Below are 24,297 nucleotides of genomic sequence, written 5' to 3' on the forward strand. Positions count from 1 at the left end.
GCGATGAGTCACCGAGTCCAACGTTAATAGCATTCTACTGAATATTTTTTTTTTAAATACAGATTCTTAAACATTTCCATTTTGAAAAGGATAAGACAACTTGATTGGAACAAACAGTTATAGCGTAACCGGATACGAAAAACAAATAGAAAAATTACATAAAATTTCAAAATCTCAATTCTTATAGAATTTCAACCCATAAATTCAAATCTACACAATCTCCAATTTTCATAGTTCTAAATACATATCATAAATCTCATTGAAATTAACTGGTTTCTTTACCGTGAATAGCGATCTCTTCTAAGTTGTATAAATTCATAAATCAGTTACGTTAAGATGTATTTCGCCAAGAAAATTGCTCCTGTTGCACGAGTACTTAATAGAAAATCTCCAAACATTACTAACAAGGAAGACTGGATTTCCAGTTTCCAGCACCTGCTGAAACGTGGCAATGCTTTAAAATCCGTGCCGCTCATACTGCACGGAGAAGTTCTGGTATGACTGGTTAGTTTTCGTGTTAAATTTGGTTTTAAAAAGCCGTAAAATTTCTTGTTTCAGCATGTCAAAGAGTTGACTTCACTACTTTTCATTTTCCTCACGGTACTCGTCACCTCTCTCGATTGTACTTATAGAGCTTGGACAATTTATTCCCGTCCGGCGAACGAAGTTACCCTCCGCGACCTTATCATCGAACTGGCCAACTTTGTGGGTCGAGCAGGAACGAATCTGGTTGCTTGGGAACTGTTATTAAGAAGAGAACAGTGGTCCATGTTTTTCAACAGTGTGGTCAAACTGGATGGAAACTTGAAAAGTAAGAAACTTGCTAACAATGGAACCCTTTTTCAAGCTACGGCGGGCCTGTCGAACGAGTTATATCACAAAATCAAGCCAAAAATTAGGAATCACATAACGCTTGAATGCCCCCTTCGATGAAAAATATTAGCTGTCAAAGTACTCACGAGCGCCTTGGTTTTCGCATCCTAAAAGGAAAAGGAGGAAAAATTTACGAAAACAATTTTTTGTCTTCGAAGGGGTCATTCAATCCTACTGTGATTGCTAAATTTTTGGCTGAATTTTTTAATATAACTCGTTATGCGTAGCTTGAAAAAAGGCTCCTATATATGCAAGTAATTGAATCTGTAATTTCTGTATTGCATTAAAAATTATAGGAAACCTTGGTGGGTCACGTTTCTCCCCAGATTATAAAGCTTTGACCCGTTTCCTCTACATCGCGGCAATCTTGTCGGCCTCTTTTCCAATTTTTGGAACCCTACCGCAGCAAATTAGAGATCGCCATCAACGTCGCTTTTGGGGGTCAAGGCTACTACCTCGTTCAATTTATGATAATCCAGTGATCGCCGTCCTTTTCTTGTGGTATGAATTGAGGCTGAACTTTGTCGGTTCGTTTGCCGTCGGCCTGGCTGGTTCGATGATTTATAGCTACATGCAAATTAATAAGATATGGCTCTCAATTGTGGAAAATGGGTGAGCAGATTTTTCAAATACTTCAAGTAGGCGTACTCATAACAACATCTTATTTCGCATCGCAACTCATTTAGCAAACTTGCGAAGAGCAAAATATGACTTCACAAATCACTTAACTAATCTTCGCAAATCTACTGAAAAACACCCATTTTGGTATTGTTCCCACAGATTTGTTTAATATGTCTTGCTGGAAAGTTTGCAAAATATGTAAGAAGATGCCGAATTGCTGGGTAAATTTGCGAAAAAAATGGCATAGTTTTCCAGCTAAATTCTTGCGAAATCTGGCATATCACCTCGCAAGACTTCGCAAGTTATATTGTTATGCACAATTTGCGAGATATGCCAAGATTGACGTGATTACGCTCAATATTTAATTAAAATATGGCTTACCAAGGTTTCCGTTCTTTAGGAAACTTTCCTCTTATCCGCTCCCAATCAGAGAGAGATTAGAATTGTTTTCGTCCCTCAAGATCCTCAACGTTCTCCAAAACGAGACAGCTGCTCTTTTTTTATGGCCGATTATCGAGTATGTCCTGCTAGCTGGTCAGGTCTGCTGTCATGTGATGGTTTTCAGATTTCTGAGCAGCGTACAGCCGAGTTTATTCCTCATGATGGAAGCTGTGATTGGAATCTTGATGATATTTCAGGGAAGATGTATCAAATCCGGGGCTGAAATGAATGCCATTTCGACCCAGTTCAAAAACGTTTGTAGACATGTTTTAAATATGGCAATGGACCTTTTTTTCAAGCTATACCGGGAACGGGTAGCGAGTTATGGCAAAAAATCAGGCCAAAAATTAGGAGTCACGTGACACTTCTGTTTCCGTTGAATGGCCCCTTTGAAGACAAATGTGGGCGGTTAAGTTCAATTTTTGAGCAAATTTTCTCTTGCTTTGTCCTCCACGGGGCGAAAACCAGGCAGAAGTGGGAATTTTGACCCCCAATAGGGGCCATTCAACGGAAAGATAAGTGCCATGTGACTCCTAATTTTTGGCTTGATTTTATTTACACAACTCGCTAGTCGATCACGGTGTAGCTTGAAATGAGGTCCCATTTTTAGTTTTTTTTTAATTTCTGTAACAGACTGTTACCCAGTATGGGACTAGATTCGAGAAGAAGGTTGCCAAATCCTTGCACCCCTTGAGAGTGAACGTCGGTTCGTTTTACTGCTATCAGAAATCCTCATTGACGACATGTTTCCAAACCCACCTGGACACCACGATTAATGTTTTGCTTGGTATGTATATGAGCGTATTTTGTTCGAAAAAGATTTCGCAAGGGTAAAAGATTATCATATTTACCTTGATGTGGATTGGTTTTAGGATATTTTACGGCTTGATTGCGGCTGATTGGTACAAAAACACATATGGGGAAATATGAGGATTATGATTTTGCGGAAGTGTGGAAGACCACGTGAGCACTGCTCCATTGAACAATTTGAGATGCCGGTATAGATTGGAACTCAGCATTACATCTCAAGTATTTATTACGACAACCAAGTCTTTGTCTGTTCGGATTGCATCCTTCTATCCGTCCATAAAATGGGATCACTAAGTAATACATGTATTTACAAAAGCTCTCGGATATTAAGCACTTACTAGTAAGTTATTATTAGCATTATTAGTATTTCTAGTCTAAAATAAGCACTGTCATGGCATACAAAGTTCCCGAAATAAGGCTCAATATTCGGCTCAACTGTGATAGCAGATTGTTTATTTGCGAATTTTGTGAATTGTGTATGTTTTGCTTGCAAATAAATATGTCAAATCATTAAAAATGCTTCGTTTAAATTTTCGAATCCATGGGAGCTGTTAATTGAGGCCAGCGGAATCAACTCCAGTCATCTCGACAGTCTTCTGTCTTCCAGCATTCATTCTCCAAACAGGTGCCACAAGGGGAACAATCGGATGAAACGACACATTCGACAGACTCATTTCGAACGTGGAGTCGTGCACTCTAAAAAAATATGAGTTTATGGTGAGCTTGGATGAGTCATTCCCGCCCGTCTTCTTCGCCCGTCCGAGTTTAACTTGAGAAAGGATTTAAGGTTCCCATAGATGGCGCGACCAAAAATAGCTTTGCCATTTTTGCAAAATAAATTTCCTCAAGAATGAATTCGCTATTTTAAAAAAAACGACTTGTTTGTAGTACCAAAAATTGGATTGGACCAAAAGTTGCATGTATCTCAAAAACACGTGGTATTGATTCGATTTTAGAAATTGCATTTGAAGACATTGGATAGGGGTAGGGTTACATTAGGCGCCAACGTGTTATCCATGGTACCCTAAATATTTTTTATGGTGGGAATTTACCTTTTAAATGGGAATTTACAAGATTTCCGTCCTCCTTGTCAGACGGCATGGAGTCCACTTGCGACGTGAAGATTGATTGGATCAGAAGGAAAAATATGATTTTGGATATCATGTTCCTCAGTTTTGAAAAAGAAAATCAAAAATTTTTAACAAGTCGGTGTGGAGTGGTTGTGACGTTATGTTGGATAAGTTTTCTCCTTAAATCTTATTTATATATACTGGAAACATTTTGTCCTAATCATCTAAATATTCAGGCTAATTAACGACTGTTGGAGACACGAAGTAGGTGAGAAGCTAAGCATGGAGGTCTGGGAGCAACGTATGCTCCCAGATTTGGACCTAACTAGCGTTAATCTATTACAAACAAAATTGGTATGAAATTTGCAAATGGCACTATCCCCCAATGCGCAGGAGATATTTGCATCCAGAGCTGAAAAAATGCACAGCAAATTTCGAAAATGAAAAATTTGGCAGTCTTCGTGGTGCGTTGTCTCCTCTTTTTATGCAAATATCTCCGCTAAACTTAAGCATTGGCGTAGAGTGTCATTTGCAAATTTCGTACTAATTATATTTTTGATCCATTGACGCTAGTTTGGTCCAAATCTATGAGCATACGTTGGGAGACCTCCATTGTCAGTTATGGTAAGTTTATCTATTTAGATATGATTACTGGAGGAATTTTAATTCACCGTGATTTCGAAATTCTTTCAGATGTCCCAAATCCAGTGTAAATTTGATCGATTAATGGTTCCTCTTGGATTCTGAAAATTAATTGTAAAACATTGAACGACAGATATGTATCAAGTTAAATAGTTTTGGGAATTAATTTCAATAAATTACATTGCATAAACAAATAAAGAAATATTTGGTTACAAATATGCATCTTTACACAAATGTGTAGTTAAGTTGCAATATTTTTGGATTTTCCCATCTCAAATTTTGTTTTTCCATGTATATACATATGTACGATTGTTTCTTAAGTTGAGGAAAGGTGTACAGAATGCGGAGATCATAGAAAAGGTGAACAAATTATTTTAACGCCTCGTGGGTTCGAACCCTAGTCAGGGCATTTATTTGGCACTCATTTTCATTGAATTTTTAAGGGTAGAGTATTCAGAAACCACCATCCCTTCGATCTACCATTACCAAGTGGCCGTGTTGGCAGAATTAAAAGTCGAAAACTTGATATTTTTAACTTTTCATACTGCCTCCCTTCGGTCTTTGTAATATTAGACGTGCAAGGATGTATTTTATGCAGTATTGCAATTTTTATTAGATTTTAGAAAGTACGATTTTATTGGAATAAGCACCCTGATATCCATATGTAGGTGTAGCCACATATGTATGTAGCGTCGGGAATGTTTTTTTGTGGGTATAAGTAGCATTGAATTAGTTTTTGTCGTACACATATTTATCAGGGTATGAGTGTGCATTGGGATTAAAATTCAGATGAGAATATGTTTGTATGATATGCACAATTGGCAGTTTTTATTTTCTCTGATACATATGCTATCGAAGAGATATTTACACAAGATTAAAGTGATGGATAAGATTTATTCTATCATCATCATCATCATTTTAATTCATGCATAGCAAGTTTGAAGCACGACCTGGTATGCAGAAATAAACTTTTGCCTACAATGAGCCCATTTTTCTGTTGAAGGTTACAATCTTCTATATGATATGTATGTATGTATGTATGTATTCTATATCATACGTTGGAAATGTCCACAACCGAAGTGAAAGCAATTGTCCGCAACGGAAGTGAAAGCAGGTGAATTTTATTTGAAACGACGACAAATTTCATCGAGTCTCTTTTCACTTCATGCGTCCCAACCTTAGATTTTGGGGCGCTGAATACGAATACTTTACGAACTATGTATGACAGTGCAGTGACCATATGGGTCATGTTAAAGTTACAAGCATATGTAGGACAAACGCTCGCCCGGCGGGAGACGGGCTTAGAAGCTAGTAGCCTATATGAATATTAGAATTAAGTTACAGGGTGTCAACTGAGTGAACATATCGTTATTTCGATCTATTCACTCATTTTGCTAAGTTCTGGCTAATTTTAATACTTACACATTTTTAAATATTCAACTAGTAATTACCTATAATAATTCGGCAAAAACTTTGTGACTAAATTGTCTTTTGGTGGATGTTGGCGAGTGCATGCTGCGTATACTGCACACCCTGCCATAATAAAGATAATAGTGATTGACAACCCAATTCGAATCACGCCACCACCACCTCGATTATCGTCATCTTCACCAATTCACCACATCTGATAATATTTTGATAAGGTGATAGATTTCAACTTAATTAACATTCCATATTCAGTATGGGAGAGAAGTTTGACTTTGGAATTGGCAAAGGACAGACATACGAATCCATACATATATCCATACATACGTGAATAAATATACTACGAATCTGGTCACGATTCTGGTGGGAGATAAATAATTTGATTAGCAATGTCTAACATAGCGACCCAAATTTTCTTTTTACTTTCCTTGTGTTCTGGGATTTCGCCCCTAATAACACAGGAAAACAGGAACCAATCCTTGAAGCAGGGACCATGCACCCTTCCAAATTTTCTAATCACAGAAATTCAAAACTATCAGCCAATAGCGGATGAGATTATGAACGCCGCAATCTCTGGGGCCTGGAAGGGACGCACGTTCGAGGGGGTGACTACATTTGTGGACAAGTATGTCAATCGCTTATCTGGAACTCCTGAGCTTGAAGAATCCATTGATTACATGATGGAGAAAATGGTGGCTTCTGGCTTAGACAACGTTCGAGGCGAAGATGTACAAGTTCCAAGATGGATTCGGTAAAAGAGACTAGTTTTATGCAAAATCTATGATATTAAAAAAAATATATTGTTAACCCAATGCAAAAAGGGGGGAGGAGAAGGCCAGTTTGGTTGAGCCTGTCATCAAATCAATCAGCATCCTTGGTGTTGGACCATCCGTGGGAACGCCAATTGCAGGGATCAGCAGTGAAGTCATTGTTGTACGGTCGTTTGATGAATTAGAAGAAAAGAAGGACGAAATCGAAGGCAAGATTGTGGTGTATAATCAAGGATGGCTGAGCAGCTATGAGGAAACGTCACAGTACCGTGGCAATGGGCCCACGCGGGCTTCAGCGTATGGCGCCGTCGCTGCTTTGATATAAAGCGCAACGCCTTACTCTCTATACACAGTCCACACCGGTACGTAAATTAGGATATGGATTGCATTAGTCTCACCAGATAAGTTTCTACAACACCTCCTTTGTTAGGCGGTATTTACTACGGAGCCGCTTATCCTAAAATCCCAGCAGCCTGCATTACTCGTGAAGATGCCGAATTCTTGTATCGTGTTTATTCGCGAGGTGAGCTTAAGAACTCAGTAAATTCAAGGTAAAAAAACAACCAACAAATACAAACGAAAATGACCAACAGGAGATAGAATGGTTCTCAACTTGACCATGATGGATGAGGAGTTAAGTCGCGTCACGTCTCGTAACACCATTGGGAAAATTACTGGAAGTTTAAATCCCGAGGAAATCGTGGTCGTTTCTGGACACATCGATGTCTGGGACCAGGGTCAAGGAGCAATGGATGATGCTGGAGGAGTCTTTGTCTCCGTTGAAGCCCTTGCTCTGATAAAATATCTTGGTCTGACTCCCAAAAGAACTATGCAAGCAATTTTGGTAGGTTCTTGTATAAATGACACAAGTAAGATATTAATTAAGCTTTGTTTTCCTTAGTGGACTGCAGAAGGTAACACGCCTGCTACAAGCTATATAAACAAAAGGGAACACCAAATTTCGCTTATATTTCTACCTACATCGGGAAGTTAACCGAATTATGTTGATTTCAGAATTTGGCTTGGTAGGTGCACGGGCTTTTGTTGCCCTGCATAAGGAAGAGATGATGAATTACAAGGCAGTTTTGGAATCGGATAGTGGTAATTTTTCACCTCTTGGATTAGATTTCGCAGGGACGGAAGGTGCTGGCTGCATTATTCAAGAAATTCTTAAGTTGACGTCAGCAATGAATTCGACAAACTATGCTCGTTATGAGACAGTCGGGTCAGATATTGCTGTCATGATTATGGAAGGAGTGCCTGGCATTAGTTTGAAAACAGCTGATGAAAAATATTTCTATTTCCATCACTCTCCAGCCGATATGCTCGAGGTCCTTGACTCGGAGGAACTGGACAGGAATACTGCACTTTGGGCTATAACTTCCTATGTTCTTGCAGACCTCAGTGTTACCCTTTCTAGGGAAGTTACAAATGAGTAGTATGCTACCATGATTGCAGTAATATTGTAAAATTAAAATCATTAAATACTTGTAATCATACATAAATATGTGAGTAAAGTGCGGCATTTTAATAGCCGTACAATTTAAATTCAGAAACAGATTAATGAATAAGTACGTTTAACGATATTGGAATTTGTTACTGACTATAGTTGGTGGATTTGTTTTAAGCCGTTGTAAGTCCAAGGTGATATACGTAAAAATTTATGATTGTGTGTCTAGAATGAATGGTGCACAAAAAGCAAACCAAATAAAATTTATCATGCAATACATATAAATAATATAAAAATTTTTAAAGATTGAAATTCGCAAGCGTCGTTTATAATTTAGGGGATAATAATACAACCTAGCCCGGGTATTTCGATTTAGGGTCCTTACGGGAATATCTTTTTATACGGTGTATTTCAACAAGCACGTTATAACAGTAAGTGAAGTTACTTAAATGGGAGGATGTTTATCTTACTAGTAAATAGTTTAATTGTACATATTGCAGAATAATCCGAAATTAGTTATAAATTATAACTATCACAATATTTTTTTCTAACTTTTGACGTCAAACTTCACCACGCTAACCGTAGTTTTTACAGCAGCCTTTGCAGCAAGTTTCTTAAGCTTCTGGTACCTCATACATCGGCGATAAATGCTCAAAATAAAGAAACCAATCTCAGCTCGACATTCTATTATAAATATTAAAACTGTCACTAACATTAAACTTCCAGATAAGATGAAAACTGTAACAAGTGATCCACCAAGTGTGGCAGTATTCGAAGGGGTGCGATTGCCTAATTGGCTCACGGCAGGTGTGCGATTAAAGTTTCTCTGCCTTAATTCCTCTTCCTCCACATGGCCCCAAATCCCAGCTTCTAGGGCAATCTTTAGTCGAATAAGAGCCAAAGATTTCCACGGGCTTGTAAATACTACACCACTAGGATAGGTTTGAATGGCTTCGGAACTCATAAAAAACTTTGTCTTTGGATATTTTCTTGATAAAAAATCATACTCGATCTTAAGCTCAATGGATTTTCCAACGAATACCGTCTTCCCACATTGCACAACTTCTTCTTCAATTTTTCTCTCTTGTACTGAGTAGTTTATCGTACCTGTCAAATAGCTAAACCCTATTGGATAGAAGGAATGCTTTGAATTAAACAGATTTAAATCTCTATACATCTTTTGCGATATATTTGTTTGTGGATTTTCGTCACGAAGATCAACTAGTTCAAATGCTAATTTTAGCAGAAGTAATAAAAAGTCGGGTAAATTTTCAAATCCAGTATTGGAATGGAATGCTGAGAGCAACTGGTAACAGTTGTAGCTTACGTTTGTGGTGTTAAGGTCAACTACCCTGTCTGGCTCTCGCATCAAAAGCTGTAGGTTTTCATTATTAAATCGCCAGAAGGCTTGATACCCTATTATAATGTGGGGGTCTGCTACTGTTTTCTCAGCTTCGTCAGGATTAATCCATCCATATTTGTTGATTAATTTTACAGCGTCGTCAAATTGGTTAAGGCAACGCAGATGGTCAAAATTATCTGGATGGAATACTTTACGTGGCGCATTTAGTTCGAGGATCATAATTCCGTTGTATCCGTTTGTCAAAATTACAGACATTAGACACCATATTCCTAACGATAGTCGGCAAAAGGTAGTTTTTTCCATTTTTCTCGGCAAACGACCTGTCTCTTCGAAGAGGGTGGCTAAAATGAACAGCCATACTGAGAAAGGTTCTTTCTCACTTCTGTAATGATGAACTGTTGTCATTACTGTGAGGATTGTGACAACTGATATGGCCAAACCAGCCCAGAGTTCAGGTTGGAACGGGGCAAGAAAGAAGTAGAATGAAATATATGGCTCAACATAACACGTTAGGAACTGATATCCACCAAATCTTGGGAATATTAGTTCCTGATTCCTGTTGTAATTTAGCCCTGACACTCTTAGTTGTTCCAACCTACCGGATAAACGACAGCTCCTATTTCCCTTGGCAAATATATTAATAGTTAATTGTTTGACGGACTTCCTTAATGTCTTAGTTGTATCAGCGGCCAAGCTTTTCAGCTCCCATTGACGTTCTGAAGTACATGATATTTGCACGTTCAGTCCCAAGTTTTCAACGAGAGAGACAAAGTTCCCTTCCTTCAAGTAAATTTGCGTGAGACATATCATCCTTCCCGCGTAGGATTCAAGGAGCTGGCGGACTGGGATAAAACATAGTTCAAGGTTTTGCCTGTGGTTGGCTATAATTAATGAAAGATAATAATAGTATGGTTGGTTAAATGGATAAAATGGCAAGTTCTGAATAGAATCCATCTTCGGAGTGATTGTGGCTATGTTAATGAATGCATTTTTATTTAGCATGTATATATATTTGTTCTTGTTTCGTACCACTTCGTAAAATAGGTGAAACATTGTAGATATTGTGATAGAGCGAAGTGTCTGGTGACGAACTTTGTGGGGAGAGCTTTTTAGTCTTATAGGAAGCAAGATGAAGCTCAATCTACATGAGGAAACACGGGATCTCAAAATGTCCATTGCGGGAAATTCGTCCGCTTGATTGTCCACAAAGTTGTAATGTGGGGATATTTTGAATGCGTCATAATCTGGCATGAAAATGGTGGTGTATACCAAGCGCCCGCCACTAAAGGAAACTTGGGTGTCATAGTCATCCCAGTGAATTAGCTGCAAATCACAATCGCACAGATTGGCTAACAAATCTGTCAAGCTTGAAACTGGCGTTGGTTTGTTGGCACGGGCAAAGTTTACGATAAGAATGATAAATAATGAAGTATAGAAAGTAGGTTTTATGGTGCACATTTTGAACAATTATTATTGAAATGTCTATTGAAATTGAAATGAAACTGAAATGACTATTGAAACAATTTTTGGATTATATCAATGTATTTAGATTCGAATTGGTGTAAACGTTTCATTTTGATTTGGTAGGATATAGAAGAATCTCACGAACCGCTTCGATAAAATTCACATTTTATGAAGAAGCGTCTACATGACAAAAAGATAATTTTACACCCTTTCTGAACATGGAGTTAGTTAAGTTTTTTTTTACATTCCGTGACATTTGCGTTTGAGTTTTTAAATTTAATAATGACAGAGACATAAGTAATTGGAAAGTATAGTTAACATAAGTGCACATTTATGAGAATTCGTGGCGTGACCCAACTACTTACATATAATAGTTATAGCGTGACCTCTTGAGTTTCTGTGTTTATGAAACATGCAATAGGTATATAATCCTAATCAAATTCGTTCATGAGGCATTATCCAAGGCACATTTTAATCAGTTTGGGGAACACGAAGTCAACAAAAATTAATATATGCGTGTAGGAAAGAAAAAATAATCCTGCATATTCATATTGATCGTTCCAAACTCAGAACCTTACCGTATGTAAGGAGTTTATACCCATCAAACACCTTATGTGATTAGTAAAATTCATACCGGATATGTTTCGTACAGCATAAATTTTAATTGACCTTTATTATTAAATATTAAGTCCTGTAATTTATGTATAAGAGTCATACCCAAGATGATTGGGGGAGTAAGGTGTTATGAATAAGATCGTATTCTAAGAAATGGTGTCCAATAGCATCCGTTGTGCAATGTCAATTGCATAGCTTGCATAACGAGACAAGGTTTGTCTCATCTAGAAAATTCTTGAAGTGTCGAGATGAGAGCGAGACGAGATCGAGACGATCCCACAATATCTCTTGATGAGAGTACTGTATGCATGTAATTCGAATACAGTTAGGTAAGCATTACATGTTTGAGATTGGAATGCTAAAATTCAGAAAGGGGCAACAGGTGCATTTCAGGTAAAATTTATCACGATCTTCAAACAAGTGCTGTTTTGTCGAGATATGTTATCAAAAAGCGAAAAAGTCTGCACCTTTAAAAAGACTTTCTCGATCGTGAGGAGGCAATGATGGGCTCGTCTAAACAATTTGAGCGATCTAAAAGTGATAGATAAAAGGCGAGATCGAGACGGCTCGTCCCGTCCCGTGAGCAACACTGCATATCATTCTATACATACCTAAGTAATCTTAATGGTTTGAAGCCTCAGGTACAAAGGCCAAGCATAACGCGTGAACACGCCACTGAAATCCATTTCAAGATAAGGAAAACTTAAAGCAAATTAACTTTAATACCTACAAGGAGTTATATCCTAAAGATAATGAAATCACGAAGCGATCAATACCTTTCCAATTACCTTTCAAAGTACCTTTCCAAATTTTTAATATCTAAGCAGCGTTGGAAAAAGGTACAATGTTCATCGTTCCCAGCTTTGTAATATTTTCGTTCATTTTTTCTTGTTGGTTGGTTTTACGCTCAAAATCCGACGTATGGTATCACCACTCCAAACAGGTTTCTAGACAAGGTTGAACATTGTGATGTCTAAATCTTGCACGATATCAATTACTCATAGATGTATGTACATACGTATGTTTATATGTATGTCCAAGTCACAGTATAGGGTGGCAAATTGTGTAGTAGATTTTTTTAAATAAATTTGACAACGAGCATATCGTGTGAATTATATTTTCCAAGAAAGGCGAATAGCCGATGTTACCTATTAATGGTAAAGGTACTTGAATTCAGAGATAAGTATATGGCAAATGTCTCTAGATATTTTATACGGCCCTGGGTAAGTTCTTCATTTGCATATGTGTAAATGACCACTGCAAGTTGCGAAATATTTGAATTGTGAGTATGTGGAAGAAGGAAAATAAGACTTTGCTAAATTTCTGGTCGCACATGTGACACCTGGTGAGGACAGATTATATGTCCCCCAGATTCTGATATTGGAGTATGAAATTGTGAAAATATCTTTATAATATTTTTATTAGAAATTTTAAATATGTTACATAATAATTATGTTTTTTAACTTCTGTTTGCTAGTTGTTATGACAAATTTACCCGTGACGATTGGCAATACGAATGGCAGGCCTACCATTACATAATATTTAATAGCACCATCTTCGACCCCACCCACACTGGTCCGGATTGCTGTATTCGTTTGCCAAAACCTATAGCTCTCGAACCATTTCATTGTTTCGAATTCTGCCTTCGGGAATGGAAATACGAAGTTACAAGGGGCATAAGTAATAAACTTTCATTGACCACCACCCCTCTTGGGGGTGTGGTCACAGGTCAATAATTATTTTCTCGAGTTACCCCATCAAGTGGGGTGTCATTTGAAAGGTCTAATCAAGTTCTAAGCAACTACGACTAATATGGGGTCATTATCGGCACACCTACTGCCAGGGGGTGTGGTCAAAATACAAATTTAAAAATTTCGTCTGGACTCCTTCGGGGGTCACAACTTCATAAAATCCCCCCACTCGTAATAATTTTCTTAGAGGGGTTTGTCTTACCATGTTCCCTTCCCCAAGTAATAGGCAAGATATTTTGATGCGATTGTGTTATTCGGAACACTCAAAAATTTCATACATGGCCATAATTAAAGCACTCTAGATATTTTGCTTGCATGATTTGCCTCTGCATAAATTCAAATTTCTCGGTCAATTTGCAAAAGGGGCAAAAAGGGGCAGCAGGTTTTGTAGATGAGATATAAGGGTTTAATAACACATTAACGGTTTCTCGAAATACCACAGGACTAGACAGGATTTTCAACTTGAAGTTTCTCCCATTTAGTCCAATGTTATAAGGCAAGATTAGGCATACGCCACGCCGTAACCACTGGAACAATTCAAATGAAACTTTCCATAATTGAACATCTATGTCAAAGGTACTAAAGAGGGTATTTTGTTTTCGAATCGGTGGGAATAGGTTTTGGCCAAGAAATTCCATATTCCGGACCACCGTGCGGGGGTGTAACAACTTTCGATAGGCAAACTCCCCGACTAATGTCCGGCGCCCCCCATTCCTTCCAGCATAGCGATAACTCTAGTCCACACATGAAGGGAACGGATCCAAGTATATCCAAGTATATCCAAGGGGAATGGAAGAGGAAGGGAATGCCATTGTAGGAAACGTAAATCTAAATATCTTAGAATTTAAGAAATCTAATATATGTAAACATGATCAACCAATGAAAGGAACGGAATCCGTTGTCCTTCCGTCATCCAGACGTAGTGTAATACATATCTCTGGTTTGGGCAGGGGGTATACTCCCCCAACATAGCGATAGCTTATCCCAGGGGGACACATCCTCCCCCAGCAGAGTAATAACCAGGGGGCACACCTTACTACTCTCCCCGCACAGCGATAACCATATTCCATTGGGTCACACCCCCTTTCCCGCAGAGCTATAACGATAATCCAATGGGCACACCCCCCAGCAGTGCGATGAGCAGGGGGCTCACCCCACCACTCCCCCAGCAGTCCTTCAGCAGAACGATAACCATAACCCAGTGGGGTAAAACCTCCCACTCTCCCCAGCAGAGCAATAACCATATCCCAGGGGGCGCCCATTCCCCCAACAGAGCGATAACCATATCCCAGGGGGTGCCCATTCCCCCCAACAGAGCCATAAGCATATCCCAGGGGGCGCCCATTCCCCCCAACAGAGCGATAACCATATCCCAGGGGGTGCCCATTCCCCCCAACAGAGCGATAACCATATCCCAGGGGGCGCCCATTCCCCCTAACAGAGCGAGAACCCGACTTAATAATTTTCGTTAACTACCCTTCCTGATAAGCCTACCAGCAAATCCTGGATAACTTACTTATCAACCTTCGAACGCAGTTGATATGCAAATCACTTTCTCCACTTTCTATTCCGTCCCCGACAGACATTTCCAGCTTATAATATAAAGATGCTCTAGCTACACCATTTCGTCTAAACCATTATCGAGATATTAAAGTTCAAGATACTAACATAGCCGTTACCGTATGAATTTTATGTCGATCCTAGACAATTGCAATCACATTTTACTTAGCATTAGATTGGCTTGTTCAATTAATTTGCGAATTGGAAGCTCATGTAAACAATGTTGTAACAGTAGAAGGAACAGTTACAACAATATATCGGTAGTTAATAAATTTGTGTTTAACAATAATTCGAATTCAATTCGGGGCACATTTGGGGTTTGTCCACTTTAGACATAAAGTCAATTTTTTGCCCCTGCCAATTCAAACCCCTGGAAGAACGGAGACCAGATTTCTGTAATTGGCCCATGTGTGCAAATTAAAGTTTATTAATAAAATTGAAAGTTTATCTGACAGAATTTTCAAGTTTAAATTTGAGAATAATGCTTATGTACACACATACGAATACAGCTTTGCATCACAGTTTTTATGTAGTTTTACACGATAAGTTATAAAATCCCGCAAAGATAATTTTACCTAGGGACGCCTGCCACTTGCACTTGTCATTTGCAAATTTCATACTAATTATGAGTATTTTTTCTGCTATCGCCCCTCAAAACGTTTGTGTTTTTAATTTGATGATTTTCGATTTCAATAAGTGTACTAGGATATTTTGATGCAAAATTTTGAAATCAAAAATCATCATATTAAAAACACAAAGGTTTGTAGGGGCGATAGCAGAAAAAGATACTCTTATATCTTCGATCGATTGACAATAGTTTGGTGCAAATCTGTGAGCATACGTTGGGAGGCCTCGTTGGAATTGTTAGAATTATATAAATACAATTAGCCACCAATAATTACATGTATTCACCTTCCTGTGCCGAATGCAGTCTTTGTAAGGATTCATTAGTAAACAGTTATCTTAAAATTCCCTTACAAGTGTGTACATATAAACAGTATAAACTAATGCAAACATCCAAACCGTATTAAACTTATAGTTACAAAAATTATTTCCGGCACATACATGTATGTGCCGGTGTAAGGTATGTATGTATACCTTTCTATTCAGCTTAATATGAATCAACCCTTAAATATTTCTCCGTCGTGTGGACCCTGGAATGACTAACTAGTTCGGAGAAGGTGATAAACTTCATCGCACAAAAGTAGCATTCCTTCCTCTTCACCCCTTCGTGCACACGTTTGACATGCGTGGTGAGGCAGAACTCCACCAAAGTTGTGTACTCGCACTGCTCACAGGATAGCGGGACCTTCTTTGTTGCGTGCTTTGCCGCCAGGTGGTACTTCAAGCCGGTTTTGCTCCTCAGAATCTTGTGACAGTGGGTGCATCCATAGTTGACCGGATCTCCGTGGGAGGTCATAATGTGCTGAGAGAGTCCAGTCTCGCACAAAAAAGTTCGGGGACGCGAGTCACATTTGAACACGGCTCGAGCAGACTTGTCTTGATGGATTCTCTGAAAAAGATTGGAACATCTTTCAGAAAAAAATTTGTTATTTCACGTCATTCGAAGCTCTTAGGTGGTATTCCAAATATCGGTTTTCAAATTTGCACCGATATTTCGAAATTTTTGTGAATTACAAATCCCAGCTCCGCTAATTATATTTACCGTAAATACTCTGATTTCAAATCAGTGAGTTCGGTTTTTACTTTGTAAATATTGAGTTATTTATTATTTCCCCTAATCGAATAATAAATACTTTCAGATAATTTTTTAATCATGATTTTTTTAGGAGAAGCACGCTTACATGTATTTACCAATAGTTTTTGCGGAGGGCTTCAATTGACAGTGGGTAAGAATTATGAGGACCTTTCTACACCAGGTTGAAGAAAGGACTAAATCTATAGAAGAGAATACTTAACTCGGAAAAATTGAGGCTGAGCCCAATCATGTGTTTGCCCACCATTTCTACAAAGGTTGCAATTATTAAGGGGTGAAAGCCCTTTATAAGATCGTTATGTCCGTCCGTCTGTCCGTCTGTCCGTTGGTCCGATAACTTTTGAACGAAAAGACATAGAGACTTGAAATTTTGAACGTTAACTCTTAACGTCAAGGGACAGGACGAGTTCGAAGATGGTCCCTGTGGGTCACACCCTTCAAGGTCAAAGGTCATGAAATGTCATTTTAAGGTCAATTTGACGGATAGCACACTACTTTCTCCCCTTGCTTACATGCGTTGTAACGGTTTATTCATTGCAGGTATTGTAAAACATTGTATCTTGCACATTACCCAACTAAATATACGACCTTGCATGAAAAGGACCTACAGTTATTTATATGCAAGTATATATGCATATATTTTAAAGGGGCTCCATGTCCATATCAAAATTGTTTAAGTGAGCAGAACACATGGAGTGGATATTTAAGGCACTTAAAGTCCCACAATTCAAATATTGGTAATAATGAGACAGAACAAATTAGGGACGATAGTATTGAATTAGGAGTACACGAAATATATAATAATGCAGAGATAGGGACCACTGATGGGATTGATGAGGGGACAGAAGTAGAAAATTTAAATGAAGAGGTTTCTGTTGATGATGGCATACAGATAATGACAGAAATTTTAAGTAGTTTTTGTTCATCTCTCCTAGCTAAGGGGGTAACAAATTCTACAGTAGATTTTGTTATTCAAGAATTAAAATTTAGTTTAACTCAAGTAATTAGTTTGGTTTTAAATTTAGGGAGAAAATTTTGCAAGGGTGATTTTGAGGAATTCAGTTGCTTAACAAAAGGTTTGATGGAAGCATTTTCAGCAATAAAATCATCCTATCAAAGACAAAAATTGTTTGAAAAAAACTCTCAAATAATTTTGCCGAAAGAAATATCTTTAGGTAGCAGAACTGAATTGAGAGTAAGGGAAAATAAGCGGCAACAAGTAATTGTTTCCGATACATTCATGTATATTCCATTACTTAAAACTTTAAAACAACTTGTTGCTTCTGAAGTGATCTCATATTATTTTGCGAACAGCAACAAAATTAATTCCAACGCTATAGAAACATTTAGTGACACGAACTCTTATAAAACAAATTTATTGTTCTCAAAATTTCCAGACTCTCTTCAAATTCAACTTTTTTATGACGATTTTGAAACTGTTAACCCTTTGGGTTCAAAATGTGGAATCCATAAACTAGGGGCGTTATACTTTACTCTAAAAAATTTGCCAGATTATTTAAATTCAAAATTAAGTCAAATATATTTACTTGCTTTATTTTATACAGAAGATGCTAAAAAGTATGGAATTGGCGAAATCTTAAAACTTGTTATTCGAGACTTTAAAATATTGGAAATTGATGGAATTCAAACGAATGTATGGAATGTAAGCGAATGTAAACGAATGTAAGACAATGTATGGAACAATATGCAGCTTATCTTGCGACAATTTAGGTGCCAACTCTTTGTTAGGCATGACAGAATCTTTTAATTCTCATAATTTTTGTAGAATTTGTTGTACCACAAAACTAGAAGCCCAGGATTTGTTTGATCACAATTTAATGATCCTTAGGGATAGAAATAATTACGCGAAACATTTACATGACAAGACTTTTAGTGTCCAGTCAGCCTATGCACTTGATGAATTGAAATATTTCGATTTTCTGAAGTCTCCTAGTGTAGATATTATGCACGATTTATTAGAAGGGGTCGTGCCCTATGAAATTAAGTTAGTTTTACAAAAGCTCATCTCATTACGATGTTGTACTTTGGAATAGTCAACCAAAGGATAGTTACTCATGATTTCGGTAATTTGGAAAGTAAAAACCGTCCAAGTCCAATTCGTTTAGATACAGGTAATAGAATTGGGCAAAAAGCTGCTCAAGCTTGGTGCTTAGTCAGGCATTTGCCTGTAATTCTTGGGGATTTAATTCTAGATGAAGAGCATCAAAAATATTGGGAACTTTTACTTCAACTTTTGGAGATTATGAGTCTTGCGTTTTGTAGGAAATTCTCTCAAGCGAGTTTGCAGCTTCTTAATAACAGAGTCATAGCGCATCATAAACTATTTCGTGAAATATTTCCAACTGAAAGGCTTATTCCGAAGCATCATTTTATGACTCATTATGCTTATGGTATAAAACAAACGGGTCCTTTAGTTTCGCAGTGGACAATGAGATATGAAGCAAAACATTATTATTTTACTCAACTAGCTTCGCAAATTAAAAATTTTAAAAACGTCTGCTTTTCTCTAGCTATGCGTCATCAACAATTCATGTCTCATTGTCTACATTCCCGTGATAAAAGTCCCGATTTAAAAGCAGATAATATTATTTCCGCTAAACTTTCTCAATTTCACGATTCATTTGACTTAATTGAGAATTTATGACTTTGCGAGGCTTACAAAAATTGTGATGCTAATACAATTATATTTACTACAAATCAGATTTGGTTCCGCGAGTACAATTATAAACAGGGATATTTTGTTTGTTATGAAATAGGAAATGTCTTTCCAAAATTTGGAATGATTTCAGAATTTATTATATCCAATGAAAATATTTGTCTTTTGCTCCTTAAAATATATGATGTCAAATATTTTGAGAGACATTACTTTGCATATAAATATATATAAATTAGAACCTAAAATTGACGTATATATTTTAGTTAACGTAATCGATTTAGTTATACACGATGGTTTTGAAATACAACGAAATTGTAAATCGGATTCTTTATATTTAGTGTTAAGACATCACTTGTAATTATTACATTATTATTGTTGGTTTTTTTATATTGTATTGCCTATTTGACGTAAAACTGTAAAATTCAATAAAAATTGGTAATCTTTGTTGACATAACCCTGTGTAGAAATCAATTCAATTCGGAGTAAAATTCATTAAATTGTAGTGTTAATTCGACACAATTGCGTATCATGTTTATTCCGGGCCGGAATAAAATCAACACAACTTCGTGTACATATATTTACAAAATAACAGTAGCTTTACTCCAAATAGAATTATTTCATCATTGTACAGAGTTAAATGCTTATATCCTAGCCGGTATACGTATTACACTGCATTGTGACAAATCAACACTGTCTGGGGAACCTTTTGATTTTTACACAATATCGTGTTAAATCAATTCCAAATCCGGTTAAGTCATATATGCACTCCGGATTGTGTTGATTTGGTTTAAAATTTGCTAAGAGTGTATGTGAGTCTTAAAAAAATACCTTTGCATGTAATAAATAAAGCAAGCTCTAGTTTGAGTAAATACATACATAAATAAATTAGAGATTCTTTTTTGATAATTTTTTTAAGGAAAATGAGTGATAACTTTGCAAAATGTTCGGTACAAAAGTAGTTACACAGTTGTGAATCCAGCGTAATCTGATTCTAATCAAAGTATTATGAAAATACATAAATTGATACAACGTGACTGAAATTTTCCCACGGTTTTGGAATTCTTCAACTCTAAGCAAATTTCTTGAACCTGCGTAATGTCCACGTGCAGGAGTTCTTGAGAATAAAATTAATGAAGTAGAGTGATCTACACGTGAAGTAGGTATAAATCAGTAAGAATTTAGCTGCAGCTACGTTACGTCTAGAGTTTGTCGGTCTGTCTGGAAGGGTGAGGCTGGTAGGAACGCATCATAATACTTTAAACTCCAAGTAGACATGTATTGAACTCTACTGTAAGTTGAGTTCAACACTTGGACAAGCAAATCTCACTCCCATTCCCTTCAAATCGTCTATTGTTCAAATTTGACCTCAATTATTTTGACAAATTCCATGGATATTTGGTAAAATCCATAATCGGTAAACATAATTTCTTGCAGATTTACTTCTATCTAACGATAGACACCCTGCTGGGAGCCCTTGGTTGGCAATTGTACCTTCATCCGAGGCACGTGATCAAACATTGCCACTACCTTCAAGCCATTTCCCTTTTAGGACATTACTATTTACTCCTTTATCACTACGAATTTTTTCCCTGGCTGATATCAACTTGGGTTCTGTAATTTGACATTTTTAAACTTGCTGGGTTACGAATTAAATTAAATTTGATAATATGTATGTGAATACATAGGTCGATGATTATGTTTGTGATCTTTGACCTGTCACACACTTTTCTCCCTTTAAGTGAAGGTGAGGAGGACACAATTTTGTGACTACGCTTAAAAATAGTCTTACCCGGCTTTGAAACATGTACGTAAGCACTTGGTTCACTTAAGTTATGCAGAATTTATTTAACTTCTTTTCAAACGGGTAACTTATTTTTTTTAGAGTGCAGACATGCTGAATTTTATGTCATAAATATTTTTTTATGTAGAAATCACGCACTGGGTGGAGTATTCGCTCCTGCACACGGACGATGTCGAACAGCGACCCTGGTGTGATTGGTGGATGGGGTATTTAAACTATCAAGTGGAGCATCACTTGTTCCCCACTATGCCGAATTTTCGCCAACCGCAAATAAAGGATAGAGTTAGAGCGCTGGCGGAAAAGCATGGTCTTCAATATTATGTTTTTTCCTATAAGGAAGCTCTCAAACGGTTGTTTCAGAATTTGCTAGATGTTTCACAACAATTGAAGGAATCATGAGACGACAACTTGGTGGATAAATTGATAAAATTGCATAGATCTTAGTATTAAAATATTGTTGCTAAATATGTAGATGCCAATTTTTTAATATTAATTAAGTGTACATATTCGAGAAAATAAATATACCCAATAATAATGGGAAATAAAATTAGACCCTTAAAACGAAAAGGGTCGAACGTTAATTAGCATTGAAAATCGCTCTTCGGAATTGTAAACGTTTTCTAAATGTCAGTAGACGACATCTAAGTCCTTTCGTCTTGCTACCAAATAATAAGTTTACTCATCCATCAAATCGGCGAACGACTCTAACAATTGTACAATATATTGATGAAACGCAATGCCCGGGTATCTTTAGGTACGTCTTTAGGATGAACGCAGCTCGACGCGACGCTCAGTACAAACTAAATTTAGCCAGTTGAATGTAATTATTATATTTTTTTCATTTTAAACATCAACTAGAGTGAAAAACGTATAAAAATGTTTTAGCAAGGGCTGAAATCGAGATCACTTTTGGTTAGAAATTTATGAAATTTGTGGACCCGGTTTCATATCAAGTTTTTAATATAGCCACAACAGCAATAATCCCAATTCAAGACTTTGTGAAGGATAATTCTAAACCTTAGTAAAATAACAACAATCTTGAATTGGTAGCGACCCTTATAAAATGCCATTTCCAGCGAGAAGCCTAAAATTGCAAAACCACCGAACAATAAGTAAAGTTGAAAAGCTACGAAAAGATTCTCCAACGCCCCAGTACTCTCTGGGTCATTTGCCGGGTGATTTCGTGCAGTTTCTTCAGACTTGAATGTCCAAAGTCCTGCATACAGTAGGAAAAGCCCGTTGGAACTGAGCCACTGCAAATTTCGGTAAAATCCTTCTGATCCAAAGTACTTAAAGTACCAAATGACGTTGCGCTTATAAAATATTTCCTTAACAATATTACAAGTCACGTTGGAATACTTTGTTTTTAGAAAGTACAAAACTTCCGGGACGATTTTAGGGCTTGGTTGGAAACCGAGATGGTCGGCGAAGATAGCCGCGGCGGAAAATTCGTTATGTTGTATTTGTTTAGCAGGAATTTCTAAAAGAGATTTAAAGTTAATATCACTTCAAATAGTGAAGGGATTAAAATTGGCTGGAGCTTAAGTCTGTTTACCTCCAACCCAAATATGATTTTCCAAATTGGGCAAGTCTTTTCGAATCGATAGTTGCCACCGGGTTGAATATTTTTTATCCTCACGAGTGTACAATTTGTATCCAAATTCTGCCAATAATTCACGAATATTTTTTATCACGTATTTCTGGACGGGTTTTGTTATGTCAGTTGTAATTATGGCGTCGTAGGTTGAGCTCATAACAATCATTGCCACCATGCAAAGTAATCCAAGCCACGTGAGGGTATTCTTAAAAATAATGGAAATGGATCGAAATTCGTTTCATGAAATGTACCATAAAGTTTACTAAATATGTAAAACCATCTAAACATAAAGTGAGAAATGCTGAATTGTTTGCTTATGTTTTTCGTTAATAGCCAATTAACAATTGTATTAATTTCCATATTAAATGCTGTTTTGCAATAATATACAAATCTCTGATGTCAATAAAGCAAGTAAGAAGCAATTAAGCAAAAAACATATTGCTTTGATCACACTGATTTCTGCTTAAAAAGGGTCGTACCTGGAATGTAGCGACACTCCCAGAAATGTTGCTACAATATCGCAATACCCACCTAATTTTGTGATTCCTAAAAATAATGCAATGCAATAATGCAATAATGCAATGAGATTGCAATGCACACCATCCAACTCCAAAGATCAATAATGGTAAAAAACTTTGAAATCTTTAGTGATAATAGGGTCGGATTTTTCTGGCAGTAGAGCACATAATAATCGATATTCTCTTGGAGGTGAAGTTTTTTGCCCGAAACCACAGAGAAATTTTCCGTTTGTTCGTAAACTCCAAACTCAGCAAATAAGTTAGTCAGGTGACTATAAAAAATAGTAAATATGTAATAATAAGGGAAATTTGATTTAAGAATTGTTTTTTACCGATTTGAATAAAATGTAAAATTTAGCCTCCCCCGTAATGCTTGAAGTGGTCCAAAATAAGGTAAACAATGAGATCCAGTAGATAAAAAGTAGCGGAGATCTTCGCAATCAAAGTTATCCAGGCGATATACCCAAGGTAAGTGTATCGGCAATCGGAACTGGTTCTGGTTGTAGTCAAACAATAGCCTAGATTTTATCAACGCTTCGCCCGTCGGAAACACAATATTGCTGTGTTCAATTGGTATTACTTCCCACGCCCCCTTTGCAGAATTTATCTCTATGTTGGTCGGATTAAGTAAAAGGGTCAAAATTAATTTTCTTTTGAAATTCAGTATTATTAAGTAAGTTGGAGCAGAAAAACGAAACCAATACACGTAAAAATAAGCATTCCATATGCTAACACCATGGGGTGAAAATACTATGTATATAACGGCATTATTGTTATATCCCCAATCGTCAAATTCGAAGAGGTTAAAATGTCCACCATCATAAAATATGACGATTTCTATGCAACATGTTTTCCATTTGGTGGGGACACCATATGTCGTGTTGGAGTGTAAACTTTTCACTGGTATACCACTTCGATGGGTGAAGGACAAGTGGTTATCATATTGCAAACGGAGATCCTGATCGGAGGGATTTGCTACTTTGATACTTTGCACTAATGCCGAAATTAACAGACAGTTTGGATTATGGTTAAAGTTTGTTAAAGCAAATGCTACATGAACAGTTGAGGATATCAGAAATGACAAAACTAAAAGTGTGAAATTTCTGGTCATTGTTGGAGAAGGTCTATATTG

The 24,297-nt window shown here is 37.1% G+C and overlaps 2 protein-coding genes across 2 annotated transcripts; both read left to right on the forward strand.

The window, feature by feature from the left end:
- The first annotated feature begins 6,174 nt into the window (after nucleotides 1-6,174).
- LOC110861668 (carboxypeptidase Q) lies at nucleotides 6,175-8,350 on the forward strand. Its single transcript, XM_035844906.1, has 6 exons — nucleotides 6,175-6,633; nucleotides 6,704-7,014; nucleotides 7,083-7,175; nucleotides 7,246-7,496; nucleotides 7,554-7,566; nucleotides 7,667-8,350. The coding sequence occupies exons 4-6, from the start codon at nucleotides 7,254-7,256 to the stop codon at nucleotides 8,089-8,091; spliced, it is 681 nt and encodes a 226-aa protein (XP_035700799.1). The 5' UTR covers nucleotides 6,175-6,633; nucleotides 6,704-7,014; nucleotides 7,083-7,175; nucleotides 7,246-7,253; the 3' UTR covers nucleotides 8,092-8,350.
- Nucleotides 6,272-6,977, forward strand: LOC118432886 (carboxypeptidase Q-like). Its single transcript, XM_022110795.1, has 2 exons — nucleotides 6,272-6,633; nucleotides 6,704-6,977. Exons 1-2 carry the CDS (start codon nucleotides 6,272-6,274, stop codon nucleotides 6,975-6,977), a joined length of 636 nt encoding a protein of 211 aa, XP_021966487.1.
- Nucleotides 8,351-24,297: the final 15,947 nt, after the last annotated feature.

The sequence above is a fragment of the Folsomia candida genome, unplaced genomic scaffold (assembly GCF_002217175.1).
Source record: "Folsomia candida strain VU population unplaced genomic scaffold, ASM221717v1 Fcan01_Sc044, whole genome shotgun sequence".
NCBI lineage: Eukaryota > Metazoa > Arthropoda > Collembola > Entomobryomorpha > Isotomidae > Folsomia > Folsomia candida.